Source organism: Helianthus annuus, chromosome 2 (assembly GCF_002127325.2).
Source record: "Helianthus annuus cultivar XRQ/B chromosome 2, HanXRQr2.0-SUNRISE, whole genome shotgun sequence".
NCBI lineage: Eukaryota > Viridiplantae > Streptophyta > Magnoliopsida > Asterales > Asteraceae > Helianthus > Helianthus annuus.
In genome coordinates, this window is record NC_035434.2 from 143,195,815 (window position 1) to 143,213,496 (window position 17,682).

The following is a 17,682-nucleotide window of genomic DNA, read 5'->3' on the forward strand; positions in this document are numbered from 1 at the left end:
GTCATGTAGTGATCATAAAATGTATTTAATGATGTTAATAAATAAGATGAATAATGTTTGTATTTAATGTGGGATCATGTAATGGTAATAAATGAGGTTTATATTGTTTGTATTGTTTGTATGTAATGCTGAATCATGGTAATAAATGTGGTCTATAGTTTATTCTTAGTAAATATAGTACTGAAATTGAAACCATTTGCTACTTTAGTAAATGTTATAGTTTTCCTGATTTATTTTCTGTTTTTATTCATTCAATGTTGTTTTGATATGAATATTCTTTTCATGTAGTGGTAAGGTTTTACGGTGTACTGTGTGGAATGGTTATGCTCTGCAGATTAAGGACGTTATTTCTAAAATCCCACCTCATGAGCATGTGATGGTTGTTATACAGCATGGAAAGTGTAAGGAATGGAAAGGTATTTTTGTTACTTTCTGCAAATCATAACTATACTGTTTATTTATGGCAATATAAAGACAGGTATACATTAAATATCTATATACTTTTGAATGAAGGTGAATATACTGTTCAAAGTGACAAGTTTGCAACACGAATTTTTCTGAATCAAGAAATTGATGAAGTTGATGAGCTAAGGAGGAGGTAATTCTTAATATAATTTCTTTTATATATAGATGGAAAAGTCAAATACTTGGTTTCATGTCATTTGTATACTAATTCTAATCATTTGGGGTATTCAAAAGGCATATATTGAAGTTTGGACAAGGGAGTAGTTCTACTTCTCAGACGATACTATCGTCTCAGAGTATTTTTCCATTACATAAAGAATTTGTAACTGAAGGTGTGAAGAAACATGTTGATGAGATTAGCGAGATAGAAGAGGTTTCACTTCTTTGTATATAGTTTGGTTATTTGTTTGGTTTGTCACCTGCGTGTTTTTACAAGAAGTGTGTTGTGTTTTTACAGGAAATGTCTTATGTTGCGGTTGTGACAATTAAGATTGTGCAAGAAGAGTATGGTTGGTTTTATGTTGCCAGTCGTAAGTGTTTCAAGAAGGTGATGGGTAAAAGTGAATACTTGCAGAATGTTGAGAATGTTTCAGATGATATTCTTCGATTGCCTGTGACTTCTTTGGTTTCTATCAGATGTCATACTGAATGTACATCGATCACCACAAAGTAAGCAATGATTTAGAGTTATATTTATATAAGTAACATTCTAAGACTCATATTTGAATATAATTTTGCAGTTTACTTAGTTAGTTGTGTATATTTCAGGTTCAAGGTGCAAGTGCGGGTGCAGGATGAGAGTGGTAGTGTTTCTTTTGTTATGTTTGATAAAGATGTTCAGAAGCTTCTTGGATTAGCGGCGAGTGACATAAGAGAGAGGCAGGTTAAGGCCAATGATACTGGATTCCCTCATGAGATATTTCGATTGGTTGATAAGAAGGCTGCTTTTAAGATTGATGTTTCAGAGTTCAATCTTAAAAATGACTATCGTGTTAATACTGTGCAAAAAACAACTGAGGGTCCAGTAATAATTGCTGAGTTGGTTGGTGGAGATGGTAATGGTGATGAAAATACTGATGAGATAGCATATAAAATTACTCTTTCAATCTATTTATTTTTCTTTTGAGTTTTAAACACTGGATTGTGTACTTTTTTATATGATATCATATATTATGATCCTTTAGGTTACTCAAGAGGTAGCTTGTGACAACCGTCACTTTTCCGTACATTCCGTACACTAAATAAACAGTAATCTATGCTTTAATGACTGTGTATGATCTAGTTTAAGACAAATAAATTTATGATTTCTATACAAGTGAATTCATGCACGTTTTAATACTACAAGAAATTTGCCTTATGCATTAATGATAGCGTTGCGTCAGAAATACTAGTAAACTCACCGGTAAGACACATTGTGTCAACAATTCTGCAGAAAACAGTTAGACAATAAAATTGGAGCCTAGGTGTAGGTCCAATGACAAGAATACATTAAAACCCAAGAGTACATACAAGGGTTAACATATAGACCTTCCGGAAGCTAAAATACGCACTAAAAAGCACCCGAAACGCACTTTAAGTGCAGAATTTTATTAAATTCAGCTATATATCAGCATTTAACGCATAAATATTATGCAAAAATCATGAATTATCATCCAGAATACTTCCCTAGGTGTCGGGAATTGAAAGAGTTACAAAAGGGTACATAAAAGATACTAAAAGGTGCAATTTAGCACTTTAACGAACCGGTACTTAACCGAACAACCGGACATTACCCGGAACACCAAAATATTGCTAGAAGCATTGTTATATTTTTCTTAGCTAGTTATGATCACTGGACACCCTAACACACCCTAATGTGCAAGTAATCGGCCCATATAGTGGCCCCACCAAATATTTATCAAATATTTCCAAGATACATTTAGATTTTGCTTGATCTCTTTAGATCTCATATGATCTTTCTTAGATATGTTTCGATATGGTAAGATTTTATAAGCATTATTTAAAGACATCAACATACACCATCTCCTATTTCACCACTCAACACCAACACAGCCTCCTCTCTTCTCCTACAAGCTTGGCCGAACACCCCTCCCTTCACACCACAATTTTCGACTTCCATTCATCCATTCCAAGCTCATTTAGAGATGTTAGAAGGTGGTTAACGAAGCTTGGGACACTCGGATCTTGAAGAACCTCAACCGTTTGCTTTTATCCACTCAATCTTCTTCATTGTTCTTCCCTAGCTTCAAGCTAGTAGTAAGCATCTTGAACACTCTTGATTACTCCTATTTTTAGTGGTTAAAAGACTTGTTATGTTGAAAATCTTAAGAACATTAAAGAAAATGAACATGAAACTTGAACATAAAGCTTATATACATGATGAATCTCGATGAAATAGTGATGTTTTGCTTATATGTGATGTTTGTTGTGGTTGTTTATTTGAGATGATGATGATTAATCATCACATGAAGCTTGCTAGGTGATGTTTAAACACTTAATCTAGCAAGTAAGGGGATGATTATGTAACATCCTAAAATAATCATCTTCTTGTTAAGACATGAACTTGAAGAATGAATGATTTCTAGGAAAAATATTAAACAAAACAAGCTAGTAATCTTGTGAATCTAAGATTCATGAGTGGTTTTTCTAAAAGAACCAAGTTTAAAGTATGATTTTTAGAAGATCTTGGTTTTTACTTAAACCTACACTATTTTTATTAGAAAGACAAGTGTATAAACACTTATGAAACAAGAAAAATACAAAAGAAATATTTTTAGAAAAACCATCTTACAAGTTGTAAATGGCTAAATTTTTCAAGAAAGTGATTTACAAACAAATAACCATGTTTTTAAGGGTAACTAAGCCTACTAAATAACATGGTAAGTTACTACAAGTTTTTACAAAACTTCAAGTTCATGATGTAGTGTGATTTACATGATCTAGGCTTATGGTAAGACTTGATTGTGTTGTTGATGTTGATGATGATTTTAAAAGAAAATAAACACATGTTTTGAAAACATGGGTGTGGCGCCCGTTTTCCCTTTTTGACATAACATAACTTTATACGAATTCTAAAAAAAAAATTTGACATGACCCGTTCGAAAATTTAACCTTTTCCCTGCTTTTAACAACATCATTTTAAATGTGTTCTATGACACTTTTCAAAACCACAAAGTTGTGACCATAAGGTTCACCATGAACAATTTTGTACAAAATATACCAAAAGATTTAGAAATTCTAGCTACTTACTAACATACTAGACACAATTTGATATCATATGACAAAACGAAGTCTTTGACCCATTCATAATCAACAACATGAACCGGAAGCGTGTAAAAGGTCGACACTTGTGTGTTCGGTCCGAGTGCGCCGCAATCAAGCATGAGATTTACCTAACATTCATAACAACAAACACTTGTTAGTTCATAACACATAACAATTAAAATCCTTTAATTCCATATTCTTTTTCAACCCGTTAACGTAACATATTACCTTACTAACATCATTACTTTCATTCGGAAACATTTATCATTCCACTTTCCAATTCATTTGTGATGAATCGCCACATATCATATTCTTCAATATACTTACCCCATTTGACCCGTATGGCAAATCTAATTCCTAAACATTCCAACTATCATTCTACTTAACATTCCAACCTAATAGACGGATCTTTTAAATTTTACCACAACTTGATCTTTCGGACATTTCTCCATACAAACTCTTTGCATTTATTCAATCATGATTCATAAAGGGAAATTATACTAAAATCATAGTTCTAAATGGTATCATTCATAAATCTACAAATAGAGTACATAAAGTTCATATGAACTTACCGCGATCCTGAGATGATTGTGCCTTCGAGTGACTTGCGCCTTCTTCCTTTTTCGTGCCTATATGACATAATCTCATACTTTAGCTTTCTCAAACATTACTTTCACAATTCTTATAGTACATATGGCGACTACTAATCACATACGTCATTATCATAAAGAACTTTCATCAATTTAACAAGTATCCATGTAAAAATCATAACTAAACTCACTTAGGCATTTCATCGAACACATTGTGTGCGTATCACTAACTTAGCACAATGTACAAGCATCTTAAACACATTTTCCATAGTTCACTCATAGATTGACATAAACATCACTAACTTGGAAAGTCACCATCCTAAACATGAACACCTAATTCTTAATCAATTTTTTCATAACAATTTCATCAATCAACAATCAAATTAACATGTAGAACTTCAAATTTCTAACCCTCACTTGACATGCATGTGGGTTTTTGCCCTAATCATGCTCATATTCGAAATATGGCATCTATTAATGTTTAAACATTCATAGCAACCATAAATTATACTAGATTTTGTATTACATTCACGAATTACACTATACCCACATAACCAAACATCATCAAATCAGGAAATTTCACTTACTTGAGATCAAGAATACTTAGACAATCAGGATTCTTAGCTCATGCATTCGATTCTTCACTGATTTCACTTTCAATTTGATAGAATTAAGATGTTAGGGTTTTTTTAGAGGAAAAGCTTTCCCCTGGCCTTCTCACGTTCGCACACCAGGACCAATTTTGGTCTTTTCCTTTCTTTTATCTAATTTTAATTCATATATTCACATCTAGTCCCTCATCTTTTAGGTCTTTTTCACTTTATTAACCCATATCCTAACTTGTTATCTATCCTTTACTAATCCTTTAATATGACATAATTCTATACATTCCCATTTTAAATAAATAAAACGTCACTACATATTATATTTTATGATGTACGAAAATTGGGGGCATTACAAGTCTGACTTTCATAATGGTAAAAAAATCTATATTTACCATTCTTTGTCATTAAATTATCACTATTAGTTTATTATATTACGACATACGAAAACTGGGGTGTTACAAGTCCACCCCCCTTATAAAAGGTTTCGTCCCCGAAACCTGACTACGTACCAAATAATTCCGGGTAGTGCTTTTGCATGTCATCCTCCGCTTCCAATGTGATATCCGATCCCTTCCGGTGTTGCCATTGAACCAACACTTGTCGAACAGATTTGTTTCGGAGGTGCTTCACTTTAAAATCTTTAATTGCGACGGGCCTTTCAACATAATTCAACTTCTTATCCACTTCAATGTCATCCATAGGCACGTACGCCGTTTCATCCGCAAGGCACTTTCGCAACTGCGACACATGAAAGGTGTTATGGATCCCATCCAGCGCGGGTGGTAATTCTAACTGGTATGCCACCGCCCCGACCCGGGCGATTATTTTGAATGGCCCGATGTATCGAGGACCTAACTTCCCGCGTTTATGGAAACGGATTATTCCTTTCCATGGAGAGACCTTTAGTAATACATGATCTCCCACTAGAAATTCAATTAGCCGACTTCGTCGATCCGCATAAGACTTTCGTCTATCTTGCGCTGCTTTTATTCTTGATCTAACCATATCTATTTTTTCATTCGTCTTGGCCACTACTTCTTTTGACGCGATTTCTCGTTGACCCACTTCCCCCCAACAAACTGGGGTTCTACATTTCCTTCCATAAAGCATTTCGTAGGGGGGCATTCTTATGCTGTTATGATAGCTGTTATTATATGAGAACTCTACCAAAGGTAGATGATCATCCCAGCTTCCTCCGAAATCCATAACATACGCCCTTAACATATCAACTAATGTTTGAATAGTTCGTTCTGACTGACCATCGGTTTGTGGATGGTAGGCGGTGCTAATGTGTAATTGGGTCCCCAATTCTTCATGAAACTTCCTCCAATAGCGCGATGTGAACCGGGTGTCCCGATCAGATACTATAGACACTGGAACCCCATGTCGGGATATAATCTCGTTCATATAGACTTCCGCCATCTTTTCTGAGTTATACTTTTCCCGAATCGGTAAGAAATGTGCGCTTTTGGTCAGTCGGTCAACGGCCACCCATATTGCATCGTGCCCTTTTTTTGTCTTGGGAAGATTAGTTACCAAATCCATCGTTACATGCTCCCACTTCCACACTGGGATCTCCAAGGGTTGCAATTTCCCATACGGCTTTTGGTGTTCGGCCTTTACTTGAGAGCATGTCAAACATTTCGCAACATATTTGACAATGTCTCTCTTCATCCCCGGCCACCAATAATTCATTCTCAAGTCTCGATACATCTTTGTAGCCCCCGGATGAACGGAGTATCGAGACTTGTGAGCCTCATTCAACAATAATTCTTTCACCTCACAATACCGAGGTATCCAAATTCGATTGTACCTCGTTTTCATACCATTTGCATTCTCTTCCAATTCATGAATAAACCCTTTCGTTCTTTCTTTCTTCGGGTCAACAACATTTAAAGATTTCGTTTGAGCTTCTCGAATTTCATCAAGGAGTTTAGGAGTGACTACCATCTTCATGGATTTTACCCGAACCGGGGGTGGGTACTCCTTTCGACTAAGTGCGTCCGCTACTACATTAGCCTTCCCGGGATGATAATGGATGTCACAATCGTAATCCTTAATGAGTTCCAACCATCTTCATTGCCTCATATTGAGATCTTTCTGTTCGAAAAAATATTTGAGGCTTTTATGATCCGAGAAGATAGTACATTTCACCCCATAAAGGTAGTGCCTCCATATTTTCAAAGCAAACACGACTACCGCCAATTCTAGATCATGAGTTGGGTAATTGTTTTCATGCTGTTTGAGTTGCCTTGAGGCATAAGCAATGACCTTACCCTTTTGCATTAATACGCAACCTAATCCTTGGCGGGAGGCGTCAGTATATACTACTAATTCATCCGTTCCATCCGGTAGTGTCAACACCGGAGAATTTGAGAGCTTTTCTTTTAAAGTCTGAAACGCTTTTTCTTGTTCTTCACCCCAGATAAACTTTTCATTCTTCTTTGTTAACTTTGTCATATGAGAGGCTATCTTGGAGAAATCTTGGATAAATCTCCTGTAGTACCCAGCCAAGCCTAGAAAACTTTTTATTTCGCTTGGATTCTTCGGGGGTACCCAGTTCATTACCGCATCTACCTTGGACGGATCCACATGAACACCATCCGCATCGATCACATGACCCAAAAATTGTACCTCTCTAAGCCAAAAGGCACACTTTGAGAACTTTGCATATAACTTTTCCTTGCGTAGCGTCTCCAATACATCACGTAAATGGGAAGCATGCTCTGCTTCACTACGGGAGTATATTAGGATATCGTCGATGAAAACGATTACATACTTATCAAGCATATGTCGGCACACCCGATTCATTAAATCCATAAACGCAGCTGGTGCGTTCGTCAGCCCAAAGGACATTACTAAAAACTCGTAATGCCCGTACCGTGTTCGAAACGCTGTTTTCGGCACATCTTCTTCTCGCACACGCAGTTGGTGATATCCCGACCGCAAATCAATTTTTGAAAACCATCTTGCCCCTTGTAGCTGGTCAAATAGGTCATCAATTCTGGGCAATGGATATCGATTCTTCACCGTTAACTTGTTCAACTCTCGATAGTCGATGCACATTCGCATCGAACCATCTTTCTTCTTCACAAATAATACGGGTGCTCCCCATGGTGAAATACTTGGTTTAATAAAACCCTTATCGAGTAACTCTTGAAGCTGCGTCATCAATTCTTTCATTTCGGTTGGGGCCAACCGATAAGGAGCTTTAGCTACCGGTTTTGCACCCGGGTTAAGCTCTATTTTGAATTCTACTTCTCGTTCAGGTGGGAGCCCTGGTAGGTCTTCCGGAAACACATCCGGATATTCATTCACCACGTTCACATCTTCAAGCTTTGGGACACCTCGACTAGTGTCAATCACATAAGATAGATAAGCTCTACCCCCGTTCCTCACATGTTTGACAGCTTTGATTATAGAGCACAATTTCGGCTTGATGACCCTTTCCCCTTGAACACTTATCCGTTTCCCCCCCGAGGTTACTACATGAATGACTTTCTTTTCACATTGAATTTCAGCGTGGTTTTGGGCTAGCCAATCCATTCCGACAACTACTTTAAATTCCCCCATGTACATTGGAACAAGGTCTATACTAAATTCCTCATCTTCGATTATTATCTTACAGTTTTTGCAAATATCATGCAACAAATAGTTTTTACTATCAGCAACTTCAACCTCTAAGGGTATTGACATATTTTCAAGCTTAAACGATGGGTGAGCTAACAATTCATTAGAAATGAACGACCTACTAGCCCCGTAATCAAATAAAACATTCATAGGCATAGAATTAACCAAGAATATACCTGAAACCACGTCCGGGCTAGCTTTAGCTTCATCCGAGGTTAACTGAAACATCCTACCGCGAGCCTTGGGGGGCTCATCCTTCTTTCCATCTCTCTTTGCCCCTTGTTGGAGTTTCGGACATTCCGCTTTAATGTGCCCCGTTTCATTGCAATTGTAACACGCCTTTGAGTTTTCGGGGCACCTATAAAACGGATGTCCCTCTCGTCCATATTTGTAGCATCCTTTCTTTCCCGACAAACATTCACCCGAATGATGCTTCCCACACGTCTTGCAAGTCGGGATTTCACTACTTGCTTTCCCTTTCTTGCTTTGGTCTTGATATCTTGCCTTTTTCGATGGGCTTGCGTTGGTAGGCTTCTCCGCTACCCTTTTCTCTCCCCGTTCAACCTGCCTTTTTATCTCAATTTCTCTGTCTCTTGCCCATTCAATTAGTTCATTTAACGTTGCACACTTGGAGGGGTTTACAAATTCCCGATATTCAGCCTTTAACATAGCATGGTAACGTAAAATCCTTTGCCTCTCAGTCCCCGCTATCTCCTCACAGAACTTCACCCTCTCAAGGAATTTGTTTGTTATCTCGTCAATCGTTTCATCCTTTTGTCTGAGACGTAAGAAGTCTTCCTGAATCTTATCAATTGCGGATTGTGGACTATAATATTTCAGAAATGACTCCAAGAATTCTTGCCATGTTAACGATTGTACCTTATCATCCCCCAATTCCTTCGAGTATGCGTCCCACCAATCTTTTGCTCGAAGTTGTAGGAGGCCCGTGGCAAACATTACTTGGTCCTCCACTTCACATCTACTTCGTGTAAACACTGCCTCGGTACTTGAAATCCACCTTTGACAAGCTATCGGATCAACTTCCCCTTTGTATGGTAAGGGATTGCATGCCATGAACTCTTTGTACGTGCATCGCCGAAAGCTTTTCTTCACTTGCAATTCACTAATCATTTCTTTCAGTTCTTCCACCTTGGAAGTTACCGAGGTATTAATTATTTCCAATACTTGTCCTTCGACTTCTTGAGCTAGTCGGGGAATACTAGCCTCAACTGCTTTCTTTACTTCTTCCACGATCATAGCTCTTATTTCATTTCGACGTGCTTCGTCGTCCTCATTCACATTTACCATATCGGCCATCTACATAAAACATTCGTTACATTCATTAGATTTCATTTCATTCTTTCCACCATCATGTTTTAACATCATTTTATCATGACACGTTCCATTCATCATTCATACTTCTTGCCTTATCGTCATCGTATCGTATCATTCTTTATTTTAGACATTCATTCATCCTTTCTATCATATGACCATGCTAGTGCTTCGTAGCTCTCATTCTTTCTAATACGTAAAAGAAATTACTCGTGACTAAATCATGCTTAAACTTTCTTTGGAAACTCAACGTTTCCGACAATCAACTTCATAGTATTCTTTATCCCTTACACCTTGATATACTTTTCTTAGCCATTAGGATCGCATTATATCGTTCTAAATACCTTCCGTATGAATAAAACAATAAACAGAACAATTTATTTTGAAATGGGCTGAAAATGAGCTCCACCGTAAGCTACGGTGGCTACCGTAGCTTACGGTGGCCCCTTTTCCTTTACGGTCCTGGGCTACTGTTTTACGGTAGTCATCCTTCTCCCAGGTGCTACCGTAAGCTACGGTACCACCGTAACTTACAGTAGTGCCCAGCGTACTTTTATTGATTTTTCATGTTTTTCTACCCATTTTTGACCCGTATTAACCCCCAAACTGATCTGATTCATCCTATATCTTCCACTACATCTTGTAATCATTTCATAACGTCCCACAACAATTTATATTGTAATGCAAAATTATTTCATAACGTAATCATTTAGAACACTTACTTGCTTTGCGCCACGGATCGAACACACACTTCTCCCGAGCTTTTGGTTTGAGTTCAAGCACTTGATGCTTAAATCCCTCAAACCTGGGCTCTGATACCAACTTGTGGCGCCCGTTTTCCCTTTTTGACATATAACATAACTTTATAAGAATTCTAAAAAATTTTTTGACATGACCCGTTCGAAAATTTAACCTTTTCCCTACTTTTAACAACATCATTTTAAATGTGTTCTACGACACTTTTCAAAACCACAAAGTTGTGACCATAAGGTTCACCATGAACAATTTTGTACAAAATATACCAAAAGATTTAGAAATTCTAGCTACTTACTAACATACTAGACACAATTTGATATCATATGACAAAACGAAGTCTTTGACCCATTCATAATCAACAACATGAACCGGAAGCGTGTAAAAGGTCGACACTTGTGTGTTCGGTCCGAGTGCGCCGCAATCAAGCATGAGATTTACCTAACATTCATAACAACAAACACTTGTTAGTTCATAACACATAACAATTAAAATCCTTTAATTCCATATTCTTTTTCAACCCGTTAACGTAACATATTACCTTACTAACATCATTACTTTCATTCGGAAACATTTATCATTCCACTTTCCAATTCATTTGCGATGAATCGCCACATATCATATTCTTCAATATACTTACCCCATTTGACCCGTATGGCAAATCTAATTCCTAAACATTCCAACTATCATTCTACTTAACATTCCAACCTAATAGACGGATCTTTTAAATTTTACCACAACTTGATCTTTCGGACATTTCTCCATACAAACTCTTTGCATTTATTCAATCATGATTCATAAAGGGAAATTATGGTTGGTTTTATGCTGCCTGTCGTAAGTGTTTCAAGAAGGTGATGGGTAAAAGTGAATACTTGCAGAATGTTGAGAATGTTTCAGATGATATTCTTCGATTGCGTGTGACTTCTTTGGTTTCTATCAGATGTCATACTGAATGTACATCGATCACCACAAAGTAAGCAATGATTTAGAGTTATATTTATATAAGTAACATTCTAAGACTCATATTTGAATATAATTTTGCAGTTTACTTAGTTAGTTGTGTATATTTCAGGTTCAAGGTGCAAGTGCGGGTGCAGGATGAGAGTGGTAGTGTTTCTTTTGTTATGTTTGATAGAGATGTTCAGAAGCTTCTTGGATTAGCGGCGAGTGACATAAGAGAGAGGCAGGTTAAGGCCAATGATACTGGATTCCCTCATGAGATATTTCGATTGGTTGATAAGAAGGCTGCTTTTAAGATTGATGTTTCAGAGTTCAATCTTAAAAATGACTATCGTGTTAATACTGTGCAAAAAACAACTGAGGGTCCAGTAATAATTGCTGAGTTGGTTGGTGGAGATGGTAATGGTGATGAAAATACTGATGAGATAGCATATAAAATTACTCTTTCAATCTATTTATTTTTCTTTTGAGTTTTAAACACTGGATTGTGTACTTTTTTATATGATATCATATATTATGATCCTTTAGGTTACTCAAGAGGTAGTTTGTGACAACCGTCACTTTTCCGTACATTCCGTACACTAAATAAACAGTAATCTATGCTTTAATGACTGTGTATGATCTAGTTTAAGACAAATAAATTTATGATTTCTATACAAGTGAATTCATGCACGTTTTAATACTACAAGAAATTTGCCTTATGCATTAATGATAGCGTTGCGTCAGAAATACTAGTAAACTCACCGGTAAGACACATTGTGTCAACAATTCTGCAGAAAACAGTTAGACAATAAAATTGGAGCCTAGGTGTAGGTCCAATGACAAGAATACATTAAAACCCAAGAGTACATACAAGGGTTAACATATAGACCTTCCGGAAGCTAAAATACGCACTAAAAAGCACCCGAAACGCACTTTAAGTGCAGAATTTTATTAAATTCAGCTATATATCAGCATTTAACGCATAAATATTATGCAAAAATCATGAATTATCATCCAGAATACTTCCCTAGGTGTCGGGAATTGAAAGAGTTACAAAAGGGTACATAAAAGATACTAAAAGGTGCAATTTAGCACTTTAACGAACCGGTACTTAACCGAACAACCGGACATTACCCGGAACACCAAAATATTGCTAGAAGCATTGTTATATTTTTCTTAGCTAGTTATGATCACTGGACACCCTAACACACCCTAATGTGCAAGTAATCGGCCCATATAGTGGCCCCACCAAATATTTATCAAATATTTCCAAGATACATTTAGATTTTGCTTGATCTCTTTAGATCTCATATGATCTTTCTTAGATATGTTTCGATATGGTAAGATTTTATAAGCATTATTTAAAGACATCAACATACACCATCTCCTATTTCACCACTCAACACCAACACAGCCTCCTCTCTTCTCCTACAAGCTTGGCCGAACACCCCTCCCTTCACACCACAATTTTCGACTTCCATTCATCCATTCCAAGCTCATTTAGAGATGTTAGAAGGTGGTTAACGAAGCTTGGGACACTCGGATCTTGAAGAACCTCAACCGTTTGCTTTTATCCACTCAATCTTCTTCATTGTTCTTCCCTAGCTTCAAGCTAGTAGTAAGCATCTTGAACACTCTTGATTACTCCTATTTTTAGTGGTTAAAAGACTTGTTATGTTGAAAATCTTAAGAACATTAAAGAAAATGAGCATGAAACTTGAACATAAAGCTTATATACATGATGAATCTTGATGAAATAGTGATGTTTTGCTTATATGTGATGTTTGTTGTGGTTGTTTATTTGAGATGATGATGATTAATCATCACATGAAGCTTGCTAGGTGATGTTTAAACACTTAATCTAGCAAGTAAGGGGATGATTATGTAACATCCTAAAATAATCATCTTCTTGTTAAGACATGAACTTGAAGAATGAATGATTTCTAGGAAAAATATTAAACAAAACAAGCTAGTAATCTTGTGAATCTAAGATTCATGAGTGGTTTTTCTAAAAGAACCAAGTTTAAAGTATGATTTTTAGAAGATCTTGGTTTTTACTTAAACCTACACTATTTTTATTAGAAAGACAAGTGTATAAACACTTATGAAACAAGAAAAATACAAAAGAAATATTTTTAGAAAAACCATCTTACAAGTTGTAAATGGCTAAATTTTTCAAGAAAGTGATTTACAAACAAATAACCATGTTTTTAAGGGTAACTAAGCCTATTAAATAACATGGTAAGTTACTACAAGTTTTTACAAAACTTCAAGTTCATGATGTAGTGTGATTTACATGATCTAGGCTTATGGTAAGACTTGATTGTGTTGTTGATGTTGATGATGATTTTAAAAGAAAATAAACACATGTTTTGAAAACATGGGTGTGGCGCCCGTTTTCCCTTTTTGACATAACATAACTTTATACGAATTCTAAAAAAAAATTTGACATGACCCGTTCGAAAATTTAACCTTTTCCCTGCTTTTAACAACATCATTTTAAATGTGTTCTATGACACTTTTCAAAACCACAAAGTTGTGACCATAAGGTTCACCATGAACAATTTTGTACAAAATATACCAAAAGATTTAGAAATTCTAGCTACTTACTAACATACTAGACACAATTTGATATCATATGACAAAACGAAGTCTTTGACCCATTCATAATCAACAACATGAACCGGAAGCGTGTAATAGGTCGACACTTGTGTGTTCGGTCCGAGTGCGCCGCAATCAAGCATGAGATTTACCTAACATTCATAACAACAAACACTTGTTAGTTCATAACACATAACAATTAAAATCCTTTAATTCCATATTCTTTTTCAACCCGTTAACGTAATATATTACCTTACTAACATCATTACTTTCATTCGGAAACATTTATCATTCCACTTTCCAATTCATTTGTGATGAATCGCCACATATCATATTCTTCAATATACTTACCCCATTTGACCCGTATGGCAAATCTAATTCCTAAACATTCCAACTATCATTCTACTTAACATTCCAACCTAATAGACGGATCTTTTAAATTTTACCACAACTTGATCTTTCAGACATTTCTCCATACAAACTCTTTGCATTTATTCAATCATGATTCATAAAGGGAAATTATACTAAAATCATAGTTCTAAATGGTATCATTCATAAATCTACAAATAGAGTACATAAAGTTCATATGAACTTACCGCGATCCTGAGATGATTGTGCCTTCGAGTGACTTGCGCCTTCTTCCTTTTTCGTGCCTATATGACATAATCTCATACTTTAGCTTTCTCAAACATTACTTTTACAATTCTTATAGTACATATGGCGACTACTAATCACATACGTCATTATCATAAAGAACTTTCATCAATTTAACAAGTATCCATGTAAAAATCATAACTAAACTCACTTAGGCATTTCATCGAACACATTGTGTGCGTATCACTAACTTAGCACAATGTACAAGCATCTTAAACACATTTTCCATAGTTCACTCATAGATTGACATAAACATCACTAACTTGGAAAGTCACCATCCTAAACATGAACACCTAATTCTTAATCAATTTTTTCATAACAATTTCATCAATCAACAATCAAATTAACATGTAGAACTTCAAATTTCTAACCCTCACTTGACATGCATGTGGGTTTTTGCCCTAATCATGCTCATATTCGAAATATGGCATCTATTGATGTTTAAACATTCATAGCAACCATAAATTATACTAGATTTTGTATTACATTCACGAATTACACTATACCCACATAACCAAACATCATCAAATCAGGAAAATTCACTTACTTGAGATCAAGAATACTTAGACAATTAGGATTCTTAGCTCATGCATTCGATTCTTCACTGATTTCACTTTCAATTTGATAGAATTAAGATGTTAGGGTTTTTTGAGAGGAAAAGCTTTCCCCTGGCCTTCTCACGTTCGCACACCAGGACCAATTTTGGTCTTTTCCTTTCTTTTATCTAATTTTAATTCATATATTCACATCTAGTCCCTCATCTTTTAGGTCTTTTTCACTTTATTAACCCATATCCTAACTTGTTATCTATCCTTTAATAATCCTTTAATATGACATAATTCTATACATTCCCATTTTAAATAAATAAAACGTCACTACATATTATATTTTATGATGTACGAAAATTGGGGGCGTTACAAGTCTGACTTTCATAATGGTAAAAAAATCTATATTTACCATTCTTTGTCATTAAATTATCACTATTAGTTTATTATATTACGACATACGAAAACTGGGGTGTTACAATGGGAAACCTCCATTTTTAGGGGAAACTCTGTCGAAATTTCTATAAATTTTGACACTTAGAAAAATATAAGTTTTTGAAGAAATTTATCCCCTAAAAATGTATCTAAAAACATTTACCAATGTTTCCCTAAATTTTTGTGTTAAGAAATGATGATTTCTTCAAGATTAAAAATTGATATTAAGTATGTATATTTTTTAGAAGAATATAAATATATTGATCACCAAATTTTGTGCTAAGTGTATGTAGTATGTATTATACGTGATAGTGTATTAGGACTTGAAAATACACTAAATACTTGTAAGAAGTGAAAATACCAAAATACACATACAACATACAAGATACATGATTTGGGTGCAAAATACAAGAAACTTATATTTATTTTTGAGAAAATAATATAAGTAAGACACTTAGTTAAAAATATAAATTATTTTTAACACAAGGAAAACATATACAAAAGATAGTGACTTGTACTTGTGCGATACAAGTCTAGTGACTAACCTTAAGAAAACATGTATAGGTCACGACGTTAATTAAGCAAATCCGGTGAAGTTTACGACGCAAGGAACGCAAAGTTGTGAGTTCATGCTCCCCCTTTTCTTTAATTGTTTTTGGTTTTATAACGCTCGGGGGTGAAATACATGTACAAATACTTAAACGGTATGAAATGCCTATGAAATACTAGATCATGTGAGCATAGACTTAATAATAAAAATGCCATAAACTCTTGGTGAAGACTAGTACCAAGCAGTGTTAAAGATGCCATAAATTCTTGGTGAAAACTAGTACCAAGAAATGCTAAAAATGCCATAAAGTCTTGGTGAAAACTAGTACCAAGCCATTGATGCGTGTGTAGTGTAATATATTTTTAATATATAATTAAGCCCTTTTTACACCTTTAGCCAAGTTTTAAATTTATAAAACACGATATTCACTAACACTAAACACACATATGGGCAAGTGCACCCATCGTGGACGTAGTATAGTGTTGGTAAGATACCGAGGTCGTCCAAGGACACAAGAGCTTTTAATACCGGTTTATCCTCAACGTCTAATCAAATCAAAAAGTGAGAAAAATATTTTTAAACTAAGAAAATAAAAACTAACTAAATGCTGAAAAATAAAATAAAATAAAAACAGATAGACAAGATGAATCACTTGGATCCGACTCGTGTATTAGTATAACCTTTGATTATTTTCGCACTTTTGCACTTGTTTAAGAGATTATCTTAGTTATTGTAGTAGGCCCCTCTTTTGAAGGCGACATTACCCTCAACCCAGTAGTTTGAGTCAGCAAGGATACAATCCTAAAGGGTCGGATTATTGGAAGATAATGAATTAAGTTATTAATGAAAATTATGGTAGGCCCCGCTTTCGGCGGTGACGTTACCCTCGGCTAAGTAGTCTGAGTCAGCAGGGATACAGTCCTAAATAGTCGGGTTATAGTATTAATAGTAGTTAACTTATGAGGGGGTCAAAGAGTTTGGATCCTCGCCATCCGATACCTATGGGCATTGAAGGAGATCCTACTAAATTTGACCCAGGTCCCAAGCAGGACCTCTAAACGCTGAACAAGGGCAAGACCCTTACCAAACCGTTCCCTTAACCCCCGACCAGGTAGCCAACATACCTCCATATAGACCGCGGAGATATGAATGGTGAAAATCTTTTATTTTATATAGACAGTAAAATAATGCCAAGACACCACGGACAAACGATAAGGAAAGATCACCTTCAACATAAGCAACTAGATATTAAAGTCATTAATACAAAACCAAATAAAAAGTGCAAAAGATTAAAAATAAAAAGTATTATACTAAAC

General features: G+C 35.5%; 1 protein-coding gene and 1 long non-coding RNA gene across 2 annotated transcripts; one reads left to right on the plus strand and one right to left on the minus strand.

Annotated features, from left to right (window-relative positions):
- The first annotated feature begins 91 nt into the window (after window positions 1-91).
- LOC118485917 lies at window positions 92-954 on the plus strand. The gene is made up of 5 exons (XM_035982441.1): window positions 92-138; window positions 289-416; window positions 514-598; window positions 700-797; window positions 923-954. Exons 1-5 carry the CDS (start codon window positions 92-94, stop codon window positions 952-954), a joined length of 390 nt encoding a protein of 129 aa, XP_035838334.1.
- A 2,672-nt stretch (window positions 955-3,626) lies between these two features.
- Window positions 3,627-5,040, minus strand: LOC110905945. Its single transcript, XR_002573537.2, has 3 exons — window positions 4,907-5,040; window positions 4,302-4,358; window positions 3,627-3,857 (listed from the first exon to the last, which is right to left on the minus strand). It is a non-coding gene; the product is annotated as an uncharacterized LOC110905945 (long non-coding RNA).
- Between the last annotated feature and the right edge of the window lie 12,642 nt (window positions 5,041-17,682).